The sequence below is a fragment of the Microcaecilia unicolor genome, chromosome 5 (genome assembly GCF_901765095.1).
Source record: "Microcaecilia unicolor chromosome 5, aMicUni1.1, whole genome shotgun sequence".
In the NCBI taxonomy this organism is placed as follows: domain Eukaryota; kingdom Metazoa; phylum Chordata; class Amphibia; order Gymnophiona; family Siphonopidae; genus Microcaecilia; species Microcaecilia unicolor.
Genome location: NC_044035.1, coordinates 246,616,485 through 246,631,893, shown reverse-complemented (window position 1 = coordinate 246,631,893; position 15,409 = coordinate 246,616,485). Strand labels below are relative to the sequence as shown.

The window sequence follows — 15,409 nt, the reverse complement described above, 5'->3', positions numbered from 1 at the left end:
TATAGTGTCCTTTTTACTTCTTTTGTATCATTTACTGTAGTGGAGATATTAGACACTTATCTGTGTGCATGTCCTCAAGCCATTCCAGGAATCCTTACTATCCCGACAGGTGCCTGTTTTGCTCTTAAGCTTTGTCAAGGGACAGTCGGTCTCTCCTCCTACTACTGCTGATCGCCCACTGGAAGTGGAGGAGAGACCAACTGTCCCTTGACAAAGCATAAGAGCGAAACAGGCACCTGTCGGGATAGTAAGGATTCCTGGAATGGCTTGAGGACATGCACACAGATAAGTGTCTAATATCTCCACTACAGTAAATGAGAAAATTCCTACTGAGAGTACGTTGGTCACATTATTGAATAAGGTGAAATTTAAAGATTGATACAGAGACTGATTCAATATGGTGTCACGATAGGACTTGGGAAATGCACTCGGAGAAGAATTTTTCCTTAAAAAAAAGTTTTTCGGACATATAACAAAATTTAACTTGCTATGGGAGCGCTATCGCACATGGAGAGGACACAATGGGATAGATCTTGATGCGCCCCACTTGATTGTTCCTAGACTCTGAAAGCGAATAATTGACCACAATACGACTAACCTTCACTAATGAGTAAGAGTTTCTCATGTTAGGTAGAGGGGTAGGGAGGGAGGAGGGAATTTGTTCACTTTCCTGTTATTGGTTATGGAAGTTATATATATGTGTCATATGATTGTGCCATGACAAGTGTTATATATTGTTATTCAAAAATTTCAATAAATATAATTAAAAAAAAAAAAAAAAAGTTTTTCTTCCGTTAATATGCCTATGAGGAAAGGTAAAGTTAGATGGGGTTTCTCCCTACCCTCGACAGAACTTACCCGACGGCAACCTCCGATTACAGACTTCACGGTCCCAGTGACATCACAGGGCATTCCGTTGCCCGAAGCAGAGAGGAGCTCGGGCCTGGAGAGTGAAGTTTCACTCAGCCCCAGAGGTCCACGTTTGGTTCGCGAGGCAGGAGGCAGTGTCGACGGAAGTCCCGCCCAGTAGCGAGTGCGGAGCGGAGCAGCGTGGAGGGGAGAACTCCATCGGCGGTTTGGAAACGCCTCACCTTGAGAGAACTCCGGAAGAACCGAGCCAAACTTCCACTCCCAAGCGCAGCAGTGGAAATTTCTCTGAGCAAACTTCCGCTGTGCAACAAATGGCTGAAGCACAGCCAGTTCCAGAGCTCCAACTGCAGCCCTTGGAGAAACCAACGACGGTGACGTTAGATTTCCTTTGGGGTGCAATGGAATCTTTGCATAAGGTATGCCTGAGTTTTGTTAAGACTTCTAATGCAAACACGATAAAAATGGACTGCTTACAATCAGAATTAGCCTCCCAAGTGCCAAGTTTAAAACAAGTAGAACATTCTGTGACTCAAATAAACTACTCCAGAATGCTGATCTGGTACACAGAAAAATTGAAAACTTAGAGAATGGGGCAAGAAGTTTAAATTTAAGAATTTTGAATTTTCCTTTTCTTAAATTTACCCCTTTGAGAGACTCATTTAATAAGTTTCTTAAAGAAGTTTTTAAGTATTCTGAAGATAATTCACCCCCCCCCCATTCAAAAATTGTATATGTTGCTTAATCGTGGTTTAAAATCAAAGGAACCAGGTTCTAGAGACTCTAGATGTTTCTGCTCTATTGGAACAGTCACAAGAAGATATTGAATATAGATCTACTTTACTGGTGTCTTTTGTTTTCCTTATGGATAAAGAGGCTTTATTGAGACAATACTTAAGACAAACTTCTTCTGTTATATATATGGGCGAGAATATTCAGATTTTTCTGGATGTATTCAGAACCACGCAAGAAAGGAGGAAGAAATTTCTTCTTTTACGACAAGAGACAATACAATTGGGGGCTAAATTTCAGTTAAGATTTCCGTGTAAATGTGTTGTATTTTTTGAAAATAAGACATACCATTTTTTCGATCCAATGCAACTTAGATCCTTTTTAAATGCGAGAGTTCCAAAACCCCCTTAGGTATCTAACATAGGACTTGATGTATGAGATGTAACATTCTTGACGCCTTATTTTCCTAAAATATATGTTTCTTTGTGAGATATCCATCCTCTATATAAGGTATATGTATATTCAGTCTCCCACAATAGAGGACTATGTAATAAGGAAATTATTTTCTTTTTATGGATTTTCTTATATTTCTTGACAAAGTTCAGCTTTGGTTAAGTAAATTGGAAAAGATATAAATAAAGAATTAAAAAAAAGATTGATACAAAAGAAGTAAAAAGGACACTATATGATTATAATTGTCACGTTGATCAGGCATATCAGTTTGGTGATAACCTACTTGCCTTGGTGACTGTATGAGACTCTCCCTTATCACATTTATTTGGTGACCAGTTGACTTCATTTCTACCATTTGGCTGGTTGTGTATATACACAGGAATATATGGGCATCTCTAGTGTTTAGCGCACCCTTATTTTTAGCGTGCACTAAAAACACTAGCACACTTTTGTAGAAGGCCCACTAAGGCAGACAGATATTCAATAGTGACTATAGCTGTGTTTTCCATAAGATATCAAGATATACAATTTCCAGCTAATCAGAGAAGAAAGCAAGACTATTTCTGTGATTTATTTAAACTTACTATAATTATTCGCTTATATGCTGATAGTACTCTAAGCAAGGTCAACCAAAAATGAATGTATAGTAGACACCATAAACAAACATAGCATAAACTGCAGAGCAAATAAACAGCAGCATATCCTCCAAATAGGCAAAACCACATAAAAAAACAAATATAACCATGTACTGTACAGAACATCACTAAATCAATCTGCACTAATTTCTGAGTAATGTTGACTTTTCCAAAGAATATAATTTAAGGATGCAATTTAATCAAGAAGTGCATGATCCTTTCAATTTTACTCCTAATAAAAATGGCTTAATAAAACTGTGTTCAGAACCCAAAACTCTAGTCCCTCTAGCCAAGTGGTTCTTAAATTGTTTTCTTCACAACATACCTGAACAACAGTACTCACGTGATTAATATACTGCACACTACAATGACCATCTTAAGTATACAAAAATCTTTATCATTATTTTACAGTGAAAAGTGATGCAATAGAAAGATAAAATATTCTTAATAGAATTTATTTTACAAGCTGATATTGAAGTGGAAATGTTTTGCATAGGACAGCTAGGTAATTTTGGGTCTGCCGAACATGGAGCCTTTTGCAACATGGGCTAAGGATTCTAGGAAATACATGTGTATTTCCTGGTATGTTTCAGCAGCAATAGCCATTTCATAAAAAATACATTCAAAAATGGGGCAGCACCATTCAGGGCTTTACATGTGTAAGTAACAAGCTTGCAGTCTGCACACTTATTTGCTGCCATATATATGTGTAGGCACTGGACTCTTCAAAACTACACCTACAAGAGGAGCCAGTTAAGGAGACAAGAAATAACTGATTTATTTACTAGCCGATAAGCCCATTAAAACGGGCGCGATTTGTGTTTTGCAAAATGTAATAATTCTCACATCCATCCATCCATGTCCAGCAAACCTCTTCTCTCCCCTGCCCTCCCCTCCCCCAATCCGTCCAGCAACTCTGCTCTCTCCCCTGCCCTCCCCCCCATGTCCAGCAGCCCTCCTGTATCCCCTGGCCTCCCCCCGTCCACCAACCATCCTGACTCCCCTGCCCCCCCCATATCCAGCAAACCTCCTCTTTCCCTTGGCCTCCCCCCCCGTCCACCAACCCTGCTCTATCCCATGCCCTCCCCCTATGTCCAGCAACCCTCCTCGCTCCCCTGCCCAGCAACCCTCCTCTCTCCCCTGCCCTCCTCTTCCCTCCATTGATCCATGTCCAGCAACCCTGCTCTCTCCCCTGCCCTCCCCACCATGTCCAGCAGTCCTCCTGTCTCCCCTGGCCTCACCCCATCCACCGACCCTGCTCTCTCCCCTGCCCTCCCCCCATGACCAGCAACCCTCCTCTCTGACCTACTCTCTCCCCATGTCCAGCAACCCTCCTCTCCCCCCCTGCCCTCCCCCCATGCCCAGCTACCCTCCTCGCCGCCGCTCCCTCCCCCCTCCGTGCCAGGTCCCCTGCACTGACATGAGAGCACCTCTCACCTCCGTGTGAAAGCACTGCAGGCAGCAGCAGATCGCTCTGCTGCTGCATGCAGTGCTTCCACATGGAGGTGAGAGGCGCTGTCATGTCAGTGCAGGGGGCCCGATATGGAGGGGGGCGGGAGTGGCGGTGGCGACGACGTCAGGGATGGGGGGGGGGTGGAGGTTGGTGCGCCGGCGATGTTGCTTTGTCTCCAGGCTCCAGCGGCAGCGTCCGTTTCCCTCTCTGTTCCGCCCTCTGACATCATCATGTCTAGACGTGAGGGCGGGACAGAGAGGGAAGTCTCTACTGCGCATTTGCGGGTGAGTCGGTCACTTGTCATTCATATGTTTGATTTTGAGGTGGTGTTAAGACACCATCGAGTCAAGCACAATTGTTCCCTCAATCACTGGTGAAGACCCCAGGTCTAAACATGTAGATAGCTGCCATTTACGTGTGCCTTGGAACAGATGTAAATGCTAAGAGGAAAAGTTTTAAAAATATACGTGTAATTCCTTTTATAAAATGGGAAATACGTGGCTTTTTTTAATCACTTGGAACATGCTTTCTTTGAATCTGTGCATCCTATGTCAATTCTTTGGGTAAATAGTGGCATTCTAAAATCACCAGTTACATGTGTGTACAATCAACATATGTAAATGCTGGTAGTTACACAGAATTGTTATATAAGGCTTCTAAAATGACCTCCTTAATAACTTCAGGCCTCTCTTACTTCATCAGTGAGAAATCTGGGACTGATGTGTGGCATACCAGTTCTGACCTCACCTAATATAGATTTTATATACAGAAATCATAGGACGTTTCTCCTTACAACTCACCACATACACACAAAAAAGTTAAAATTCAGGAACGGTAATACAAAATCCTTCCTCTCCTGGACACTTTGGGGATAATTTTATAAAGTATTTTCCACCTGTAAAGCATGATTTACACACAGAAAATGGGTATTATAAAATTGCATGGGGGAAAATGGGTGTAAAAGGTAGCAGCAGAGCAACATTGTGCCTACTTTTACTCAATTATACACATAGGCATGGGTGTAGTTTGGGCACAGAACGCTCACAAATATTTGTTCCTACCTCAACATAGATATACATTTACACACTACAGGGGATAGTTCTGAAAGTCTATTTTATAAAGATATTGGCGCCCATGTTACCTTTCTAAAATATGCTTAAAGTAGGCATCATTTTGGAAATATTTAGAAGTGCACCGTTATAAAATTAACCGCTGCAAGGATAATTTTATAACCTGCCACATAAGTGGATGAACCAATGTATGAAAAAAAAACAGACAGCAATTTTATAACGGGGAACTATACACGTATTTTCTCTTGTAAAATCACTGTTTTTGTTGTATGTGCAACCTGCAGCAAAGGCATAACACACATTTGTGTCTGCTCCAAAACAGGTGTAAATATATATGTGCATATTTGCCACTTAGATGTGTAATGTATGCTTTTGTTTTTCTAAAGTACACATGTAAAACCAAACTTACGCCAAGTACGGCCCCTGGAACATCTACTTTAAATACGTAAAATGTATGTGTAATATCACTCCCTGCATATGCTTATAAAACTGTCCAAAGATAAACATGCATAAAAATAGGTATGTAGAACTCATAGGAGGCAATTCTACAATAGGTTGCCATAATTAGGTGCCAAATTTCCGCAGGCTAACCCCCCCATTCTATAAAGATCGCCAAAAATTGCATGCACTTTGTAGACACTTAGGAGTCCTTTTACTAAGCTGCGGGAAAAATGGCCCTGCGGTAGCGGCGGGGACCGTTTTTCCCATGAGCCAGGGCCCTTTTTATCGCAGATGGTAAAATGTAAAAAAAAAAAAAAAGGCCACACGGTAAGATAACTCATTGTGTTGGCGGTATGGGCTCCAGCGGTAACTTGGCGGTACATGGGCAGCGCATGACGAAGAAAAAGAATTTTCCGTAGCACAGGAAATGGCGCATGCTCCAGCCAGAACTACCGCTGGTGCCCGCGTTGGGCTGGCGGTAGTTCTGTTTTACTGCTCCTTTGTAAAAGACCCCTACAGAGACACTTAGTAGAGAGACCCTTCCAAAATAATAGTAGTGGTTACATGACTTCTAACCTTGACAAAGGAGAGGAGAAAAGAAAAAAAAAAGCCCTGAAAGAATTTACTTGTACTATATCTAATAGGAGTATCAAAGCTCCAAATGCAGAAAAGAAGTTGCACAAAAGACAAATGAAAGAAACCAATTACATGTCCTGAGTATACTAAAAACTTCACTCAGCTTTCAGAGTTAAAAAGACACCAAGGGACCCTTTTACTAAGCTGCGGTAAAAGGGGCCCTGCGAAAGTGGTTGCGGCCAAGGCCTCTCTTACTGCAGTGGGTAAAAAGGCCGAAAAAAAGAAATGGCTGTATGGTAAGTTTGCACTTGCTGTGTGGCCATTTTGTTGGGGAAGGGCTCCCACACTATCCTAGTGGCAACCATGCAGCGATTACTGCCAGGTAACCCTCTGCAGAAATATTTTTTAAATATTTCCACTAGTGAAGGAAATAGCATGAGCTGGGGGTGGAAGTACTGCCGGCACCCACATTGGGCCGGTGGAAACCCTTTAGTAAAAGGGCCCCCAAAATAAGCCACACTGGAGAGAAACCATTTACATGTACTGAGTGTAATAAAAGATTCTCTCAGCTTTCACATCTAAAAATTCACCAAACTATCCACACAGAAGAAAAACCATTTAGATGTATTACATGTAATAAAATCTTCACTCAACTGCCAAATTTAAAAAGACACAAAATGGTCCACACGGGAGTGAAACCATTTACAAGTCCTGAGTATCATAAAAGCTTTTCTTACCTATCAGAGCTAAAAAGACATGAAACGATCCATTAGCAAAATCCGTCCCTTCATCTCTGAGCACTCTATCAGAACCCTTATCCACACTCTTATCACCTCTCGCCTAGATTATTGCAACCTGCTTCTCACTGGCCTCCCACTTAGCCATCTCTCTTCTCTTCAATCAATCCAAAACTCTGCTGCACGACTCATTTCCCGCCAAAGTCGCTATGCCCACATTAGCCCTCTCCTCAAGTCACTTCACTGGCTCCCTATCCATTTCCGTATTCAATTCAAACTTCTCCTATTGACCTATAAGTGCATTCACTCTGCCGTTCCCCAGTACCTCTCCACTCATGACTCCCCCTACGTCCCCCCTCGAGTACTCCGTTCTGTAGATAAATCTCTCTTATCTGTCCCTTTCTCCTCTACTGCTAATTCAAGACTCAGTTTCTTTTATCTCGCTGCACCTCACGCCTGGAATAGACTTCCCAAGCCTGTACGCCTAGCCCTGTCTTTGGCTGTTTTCAAGTCCAGACTCAAAACCCACCTCTATACCACTGCTTTTGACTCCTAACTCATTTGCCCTGTCCTTTATCCTCACCTCTTTATTCCCTTACCCTTAATTGTTCTGTCTGTTTACCTGTCTTATCTAGATTGTAAGCTCTTTGAGCAGGGACTGTCTTTGTGTATGGTGTACAGCGCTGCATATGCCTTGTAGCGCTATAGAAATGATAAGTAGTAGTAGGTACAATATAGATTGTGAGCCCGTTAGAGACAGTGCAAAGTACCTGTAATAGAAATTGTAAACTGAATAGTCGCCTCAGGGATCATTTGCGGTATATCAAGTGCTGAAAATAAATAAAGGCACGTTCCCAATTTGTGAGTGCAATTTAATAGAATGAACAATTATTGGCACTAATTAGATTTAATTGGAGATTACGCATGTAAAGTTAGAAGCGGCATCTGAAACCTAAAATTTACATGCAGCCTAAAGTAGGGGATTGGAAATTGGAGGTTTATAGGCGTTTCAAGTCAGATTTTGAGTTACACTCGTAATTATAGAAAAATGGTGCCCTGCATGTAAATTCAGGTGTGGGCATTTGCACCACATTTTTGTTAGTGCAAATGGAAGTACATAAATTAATGCACAACCTGTCTGCTTAAGCATTTATTCTATAAACCACACCAAATTTTAGGCATGGCTTACAGAATAATGCTTACGCAAGTTTTTTTTCTGCGCCAATTTTTTAGGTACAAAAACCAAAGCAGAACAGTAGTCCAGGAAAATCTTTATTGAAATAGACCTGACGTGGCCACGGTTCACCAAATAGGCTGCATAAGGGGTTTTACAACACACTATTAAATTAAACATACATACAGAATCAATATAAAATTATAAAAAATTATAAGAAAAGAATTTTAAAAAAGGCAAATTGTAAATGCCTGGTCTGCTTTGGTTTTTGTCCCTTGCTGTGGACTTGAAGAACCTCTTTTGGTGTTACATATCCATTTTTTAGGTGCCATTTATAGAATTTAGCTGTAATGGCATTTATACCAAAAAACAATTCAATCACCATAACTGATGTAACAAACTACAGACCAGTAGCCTACATTCCTTTGATGATAAAGGCGATGGAAGGAATAGTAGCAGCACAAACTATGGACTACCTTTCACATTTCTCCTTACTACACAAATTGCAATCAGGTTTCAGACCATGCTATAGCACCAAGACTGTACTTACTACCCTAGTATCAAATCTCAGAAAAAAGTTACCATAGGGTCTAAGATCTTAATAATGCAGTTCGATATGTCTAGCACATACGATATAGTAGATCATAATATCCTACTAATGGATTCATTTTCGAAAGAGAAGGACACCCATCTTTCGACATAAATCGGAAAATTGACGTCCTTCTCACAGAAACGTCCAAATCGGTATAATCAAAAGCTGATTTTGGACATCCCCAACTGCACTCCGTCTCACAGATGGCCAAAGTTCAAGGGGGCATGTTGGAGGCGTAGCGAAGGCGGGACTTGGGCGTGCCTAACACCTGGACGTCCTTGACCCATAATTGAAAAAAAGAAGGACGTCCCTGACGAGCACTTGGATGTTTTCACCTGGACCTATTTTTCTTACGACTAAGGCACAAAAAGGTGCCCGAAATGACCAGATGACCACCGAAGAGAATCGGGGATGACCTCCCGTTAATCCCCTAGTGTTCATTAACCCCCTCCCACCCTCAAAAAATCTGTAAAAATATGTCGTGCAAGCCTCAGATGTCATGCTCAGGTCCGTGACAGCAGTATGCCGGTCCCTGGAGCAGTTTTAGTGGGTGAGTGCACTTCAGACAGACAGACCCAGTACCATCCCCCCCCCCATCGGTTACGTTTGTGGAGGAAACAGCAAGCCCTCCAAGACCCACCACAAACCCACTGTACCCACATCTAGGTGCCCCCTCTCACCCATAAGGGCTATGGTAGTGGTGTACAATTGGGGGTAGTGGGTTTTGGGGGGCTCAGCACACAAGGTAAGGGAGCTAGGTTCCTGGGAGCATTTTATGAAGTCCACTGCAGTGCCCTCTACGGTGCCCGGTTGGTGTCCTGGCATGTCAGGAGGACCAGTGCACTACAAATGCTGGCTCCTCCCATGACCAAATGACTTGCATTTGGTCGTTTCTGAAATGGACGTCTTTGATTTCGAAAATCGTTGAAAATCAGAAACGTCCATGTCTAGGGACGGCGAAATTTAAGGATTTGGATGTCCCTGACGGTATTTTTGAAATGAAAGATGGACGTCCATCTTGTTTCGAAAATATGGGTTTCTCCACCCCTGGATTGGGACGTTTTGCAAGGACGTCCAAATTGAAACATGGACGTCCCTTTCGAAAATGCCCCTCCACACATACTAGACAACTTTGGAATATGTTGGCACAGTCCACAAATAGTTTCAAGGATTCCTGAAATCAAGATCTTACAAAGTGAAAATGAAAGGAACCTTATCCTCTCCTTGGTCAGCGGACTGTGGAGTCCCTCAGGGCTCTTCACTATCGCCCATACTGTTTAATGTAATGATGGCACCCACTAGGTAACAGACTAGAAACAGCAGGATTCAAAACATTCATATATGCTGACAATGTTACCATATATATAACCTTCAAAAAGGACATTCAAGACATCTTACAAAGGCAAAACTTGGCTTAAATTTGATGGAAACCTGGGCCTCAGAATCGAAACTAAAGCTAAATAAAGAAAAAACTAAATTCATGGTCATTACCAATCTATTTGACCAAAACGACTACAACAGTTTAACAATTGACAACACTTCATTTCCCATTGACAATAATCTGAAACTTCTAGGTATAATTATAGACAAACATTTAACATTTGATACTCAAGTTTCCTCAGTAATCACAAAATATTTCAGGTCTCTTTTTAACCAAAAAGGAACAGACCCTATTTCTCATCAGAAACATTTACACTATTGGTACAATCATTAACATTATCCCAGTTCGAATATTGTCATGCCATATATGCTGGCTGTAAGGATTAGCTGTTAAAAAAAAACTCCAAACCGCTTAAAACACTGCAGCCAGGTTCATATACAAATTCTTTCATTTTGAAAGTGCCTCCTAATGAAATTATACTGGCTTCCCATCAAAGAAAGAATCATCTTCAAATTATGTACCTTTATCTTTCAAATCCTAATTGGCACAGCTCCAGACTATATGTTTCCATTAATAAACTTATCCCAAATTGCAAAAAAGTCTACAAAACTGTCCACTCAGCAGAATTCACTTACCTACGAACCAAATGGTGGAACGCTTTACCACCCAAAATAAGAAATATACAGGAATATACTAGAGTCCGCAAAATCCTCAAATCGTTCCTATTCAAACAAACCCTCATAAAGAACAATCATATCTCAAACAACTAATTATTACTTGAATTGGTTATTACTCTATTTACCATTAACCTTCTCTTTTATGTACAATTTCTCGTTCATAATATTATCAATAGAAATCAAACAAAATAAAACATGGAAAAGAAAATAAGATGATACCTTTTTTATTGGACATAACTTAATACATTCATAATACATAATTCATAATACGTTCATAATAGATTTTCTAAATGTTAAACATCCATAGCTATCCCAGTATGTTTATGATACTGTATTGTAAAATTGGATTCTTACAATAAATTACTTTCTTATGCATTATTCTTTGTTATGTATCCTATACTGTTTATTGTAAGCCACATTGAACTCAAACTTGTTTGGGATAATGTAGGATATACATGTCACAAATAAATAAATAAATGTTGGGCAGACTGGATGGACTGTTCAAGTCTTTATCTGCCGTCATTTCATTTACTAAATAAATTTATATGTGGTCACTTACAGTTTTCTATAGCCTGCCCATGTAAATGTCAGCCATGACTATGACACATCCATGCCCCTCCTCCATGAACACCTCCCTTACAATTACGCTCTAAGCCATTTTAGCATGTAGTTACATAATAGCAGTTAGGCGCAGTACCGCCATTTAGGATTTGATATACAACTGTTCTGTGGTGCAACCAAAGCGGTTTACATATTATATACAGGCACCTTCTCTGTCCCTAGTGGGTTCACAATCTAAGTTCTGTACCTGAGGTAATGGAGGGTTAGATGACGCAAATGCACAAAAGCTGAACCATGCAAATGGGGCTTAACTTTAGGTGACCTGTTATGGAATGATGGGAGATAGTGCTACTTTTACATGATGCATGGGCAGGAAAGGCAGCCAGGCACCTATGTGTCTATGCTAGCTAGGTGCGCCACTGTAAAATTATTGCAATAAAGCCAGTCAGGACTTATGAAGCCAATTTGCTATATCATAATAGCACCAACTGTCACAATTCAAACAACAACCAGGTCAATATTCAGCTGGGGTGGTCAGAATGTTTTTAAAATGCTGGATGCTGCGGTTATTTTATTTTATTTATATATATAACTTTATATACCGCCTTCCTGGAGAAGTCTATTTGCACAGTACCTGATACTCAATATCTGGATTCAGTGCTGACTGCCAGCGCTATCTAAATAGCGACAATATTCAGCTCACTATCTGGATAAAGTTAGGACAGCTTTTTTGCTATTCTAACATTATCTGGTGGAAGACTGAACATCTCCGCTAATCAGATAACCATGAACACTGCCTCAGCTCCGCCCAAGAAATACCCCAGTATTATCCAGATAGTGCTGAGATGGTCTGTAAAGATATTCAGTAGCCTGGATAGCACTGCTGAATATCTGCAGATAGGGCTGACAAAGACATCTATTCACATAACAGCAGCCGTTATCCAGATAAATGATTTTGAATATTGCCCCGGAAATTCTTACTACGAATGACAACCTTCAAAACACCTCCTATTGGAAAATCTGAATAGGCCAAACTGCTTCAGATCCCTACACATAAACTACATGCTAGGTAGCAGAATCCTTTTTATTTTTTTGATCACACACACAGAGCACAGACTGATCCACACTCAGTACAAAAATATGCAGACAACAACTGAAACAGAATCCCAGAGAAATTAAACTCTCTGTAAACTGTGTAATTCTAGAAAAGAGGACAAATGCTTTTCTGCCTATATTAATCAAAATACAAAGAAATTTAAAAATGTACATTCTCAAAGTTGACATATTCCAATTTCTGAAAACTGAAACTTAAGTCCCTTTTTACTAACTTGTCTTGTTTTGGGCATTTTATTTCCTAATCTGGGTGCTCTGGGTCAGGGCTATTGCAAAGGACGTGTAAACAGGATTACCATCCTAAGTGCCAAACCAAGGAAGCAGTGAGTTTATAAGCTTGAAAGCGAAGAGGGATCCCACCAGCTGAAGACATCCACAGTCCACCAAAACCCTTTCAGAAAACCGTGATAATCAGCAGCCCATTCTGAGCCACCAACGTTGGTATCCTGGGCATGCTCAGTTCTCGTATATACTCAGTTCATGCCTGGGATGCCTGTGAAAGGTGCTCAGAGTGCTGCCACTGCCACCATGGTTATCTGAGAGGGGTCCAGTTGGATGCAAAGGTCTTCGGCTGGCAGGGTTTGAAGATCCCCACCAGCTAAGGTATTTAATTTTTAAAACTAACAGAGGTGGGGGAGAGGCAGGGAAGATTGGGGGTGGGGATAAGGAAGGGGAGTGGGGGGTGGAGGGCAGGAGAGAAGGGGAACTTGTCCCTACCTATACCCTAAAATCATCTTCTGGCTATGCCACTGCTATATGTATAGATTATACATTTGACTCAGATGTGGAAAACCAGGTATATCTTGAGCTGCTTAAGCCAAACATACAAGCTCTCTAATACTGGCGCTATATTTTATATATAGAAGCCACGATATTCGGATATTCTATGTATATGTATAATTATATGTAATTCATACTTGCAAATTTGGCAGCGCTAACTATGCATATACTACCATGTCTAGATTAGATATTTCCAATTATTTTCAAGGGGCCCAATATTCAAAATGACTTAAACGGTTAGGAGAGGCTCCTGGACATTTAAATCATCTGTTCAGGGCTGACTGGGCATTTTCAACAGCTCTTAACTGGACAATACCACTGATGATGCCTGGTTAGCACCCAAGCCGAAAGTGGCTATTCTGAGGGCATTCATTCTGGGGGCAAAGTCTGCACTTAGCCAGTTTAAGTGCTGATTTTCAGCATTTAACTGCAAAAATAGGACCACATAAAATGCAGTCCCATCTTTATGTGATTCTTCATAACTGGTTAAATGCTGAATATCACACTTATCCAGCTATGTTTTTGCTGGCACTATATACCCGGAAATTCAATGCCGGAGCCCAGACATGGACCAACATTGACTTTCCAGGTATAATGCTGGCAGTGGTCAGCAAATGCTGATCACTGCTCGCTGAATATAGGGCCTAAGATGTTTTACTGAAAACTGATACAAAAGCTCCCATTCGCCTAGTAACTAACCAATCACAGAGTCCCCACACTCCTACTCAACTTCTGAATGTCCACTTAATCCCAAAGTCTCTGTTCTCCCCAAGCCCCCTCCTAATCCTATAAGAAATTTTTTAGGGGGGGCATGGGGGAGGGGCACTTGCCACTGTATCAGATTCATTCTCTTTCTCATACCACCCCTTCCCCCAGGATCAACCCCCCCCCCCCCAACTAGGTCACCATCCCATTCTTTTCTCCTTCACTTCTTCTCCTCCAACAATTCTCTCCATAGAACTCATTTTTTAAAAATCTAACGAACAGATCGGAGCTAGCAGAAAGAGGAGGATGCCTCAGGCCTTTTCTTCCTCCGCAGCTGGAAGCAATGGGAATCAAGGCTCCAGGGGAGGGAGCAGGACATCACATTTCTGGGCCAGGCTGTTAGCAGCAGCAGAAATTATGGTTGGGGGGAATAGTGGGAGCTAAGTGCATCATTTCTAACTTGGACATGCTGATTGATGGGGCTTGGTAGGGGAAGGGGAGGAAGCAGTAATGGGAATTTCAAGAACCCAGTTTCCTGTACTACACTCTTCTCAGTCAGTAGGCATATGTAGATATTATAGAGGCTGTGGGCTTACCATCTATGTCAAATTTTAGGTGATGCACCATGGCGTCACATCATCCCAGAGGAGAGCTAGCCCTAGCCCAACACCCTTAACTTTTTAAGGGATCACAAATGTCCACGCAAGCCTGCTAGCAGAAAGGTTCTATATTTTGTAACAGAGCAGTGCAGAATAAGATTACCCCTTTCCAGGGCTTTTTTGAGGCGGTACTTGGGGGTACTGAGTACCGGCACCTTTTCCGTTGTCTGCTAAAATTGACCCATGGACCCCAAATTTTAATGAAAGATCTTAGGCTCTACACACCAATTCTGCCTTGTCATAGAATCTGTGACTGGTTGCAGGGGGCCTGGCTATTGTGGGGTGGTTCCATTAGATCACCCCAACCCTGAAGGGTGGCCTGCATTTGAGTACCGGCACCTTTTTCACTAGAAAAAATGCACTGCCCCTTTCACAAGCCACAGCCAAGAATGGTAAATGTCACAGAAAGTGAAAGAGTTTGTAGATACCATACAAGCTAAATTGTCACCAGTGCAAAATGACACTTGAGCCTTCCGATGAAAGGCTCTCTATCCATTATTTCTGCATCTACATTTTATTCATATGTGAATATTTACCTCCTCTTCAGACTCCTCTGGGGAACCTGGAGAAAAAAGATCTTCATCTTCTGTTTCATCCGAAGAGGAAAATACCTGACAATAGAACAGAAAATTTACAGAGGCAAAAAAGGGAAAAAGCAGGGGATAGATAAGAGGCAGAACCAACCAATACACGGCATAGGCCCACCAAGCAAGAATTCCTAATTTCACCCATTCTCTCATTTAGAATGGCTTGTCCATTCTTTCTATACCTTGAAACATCCCACCTAAAGATGTCCGTGCAGC

The 15,409-nt window shown here is 41.5% G+C and overlaps 1 protein-coding gene across 8 annotated transcripts in view; it reads right to left on the bottom strand.

Annotated features, from left to right (window-relative positions):
- Nucleotides 1-15,409, bottom strand: part of TEX55 (testis expressed 55) — a 185,849-nt gene that overhangs the window by 53,169 nt on the left and 117,271 nt on the right. For all 8 annotated transcript variants that reach the window (XM_030205079.1, XM_030205085.1, XM_030205083.1 and 5 more), the window contains one exon: nucleotides 15,143-15,217. In XM_030205079.1, coding sequence (XP_030060939.1) covers nucleotides 15,143-15,217 — 75 coding nt within the window. The remainder of the gene's footprint in view (nucleotides 1-15,142; nucleotides 15,218-15,409) is intronic.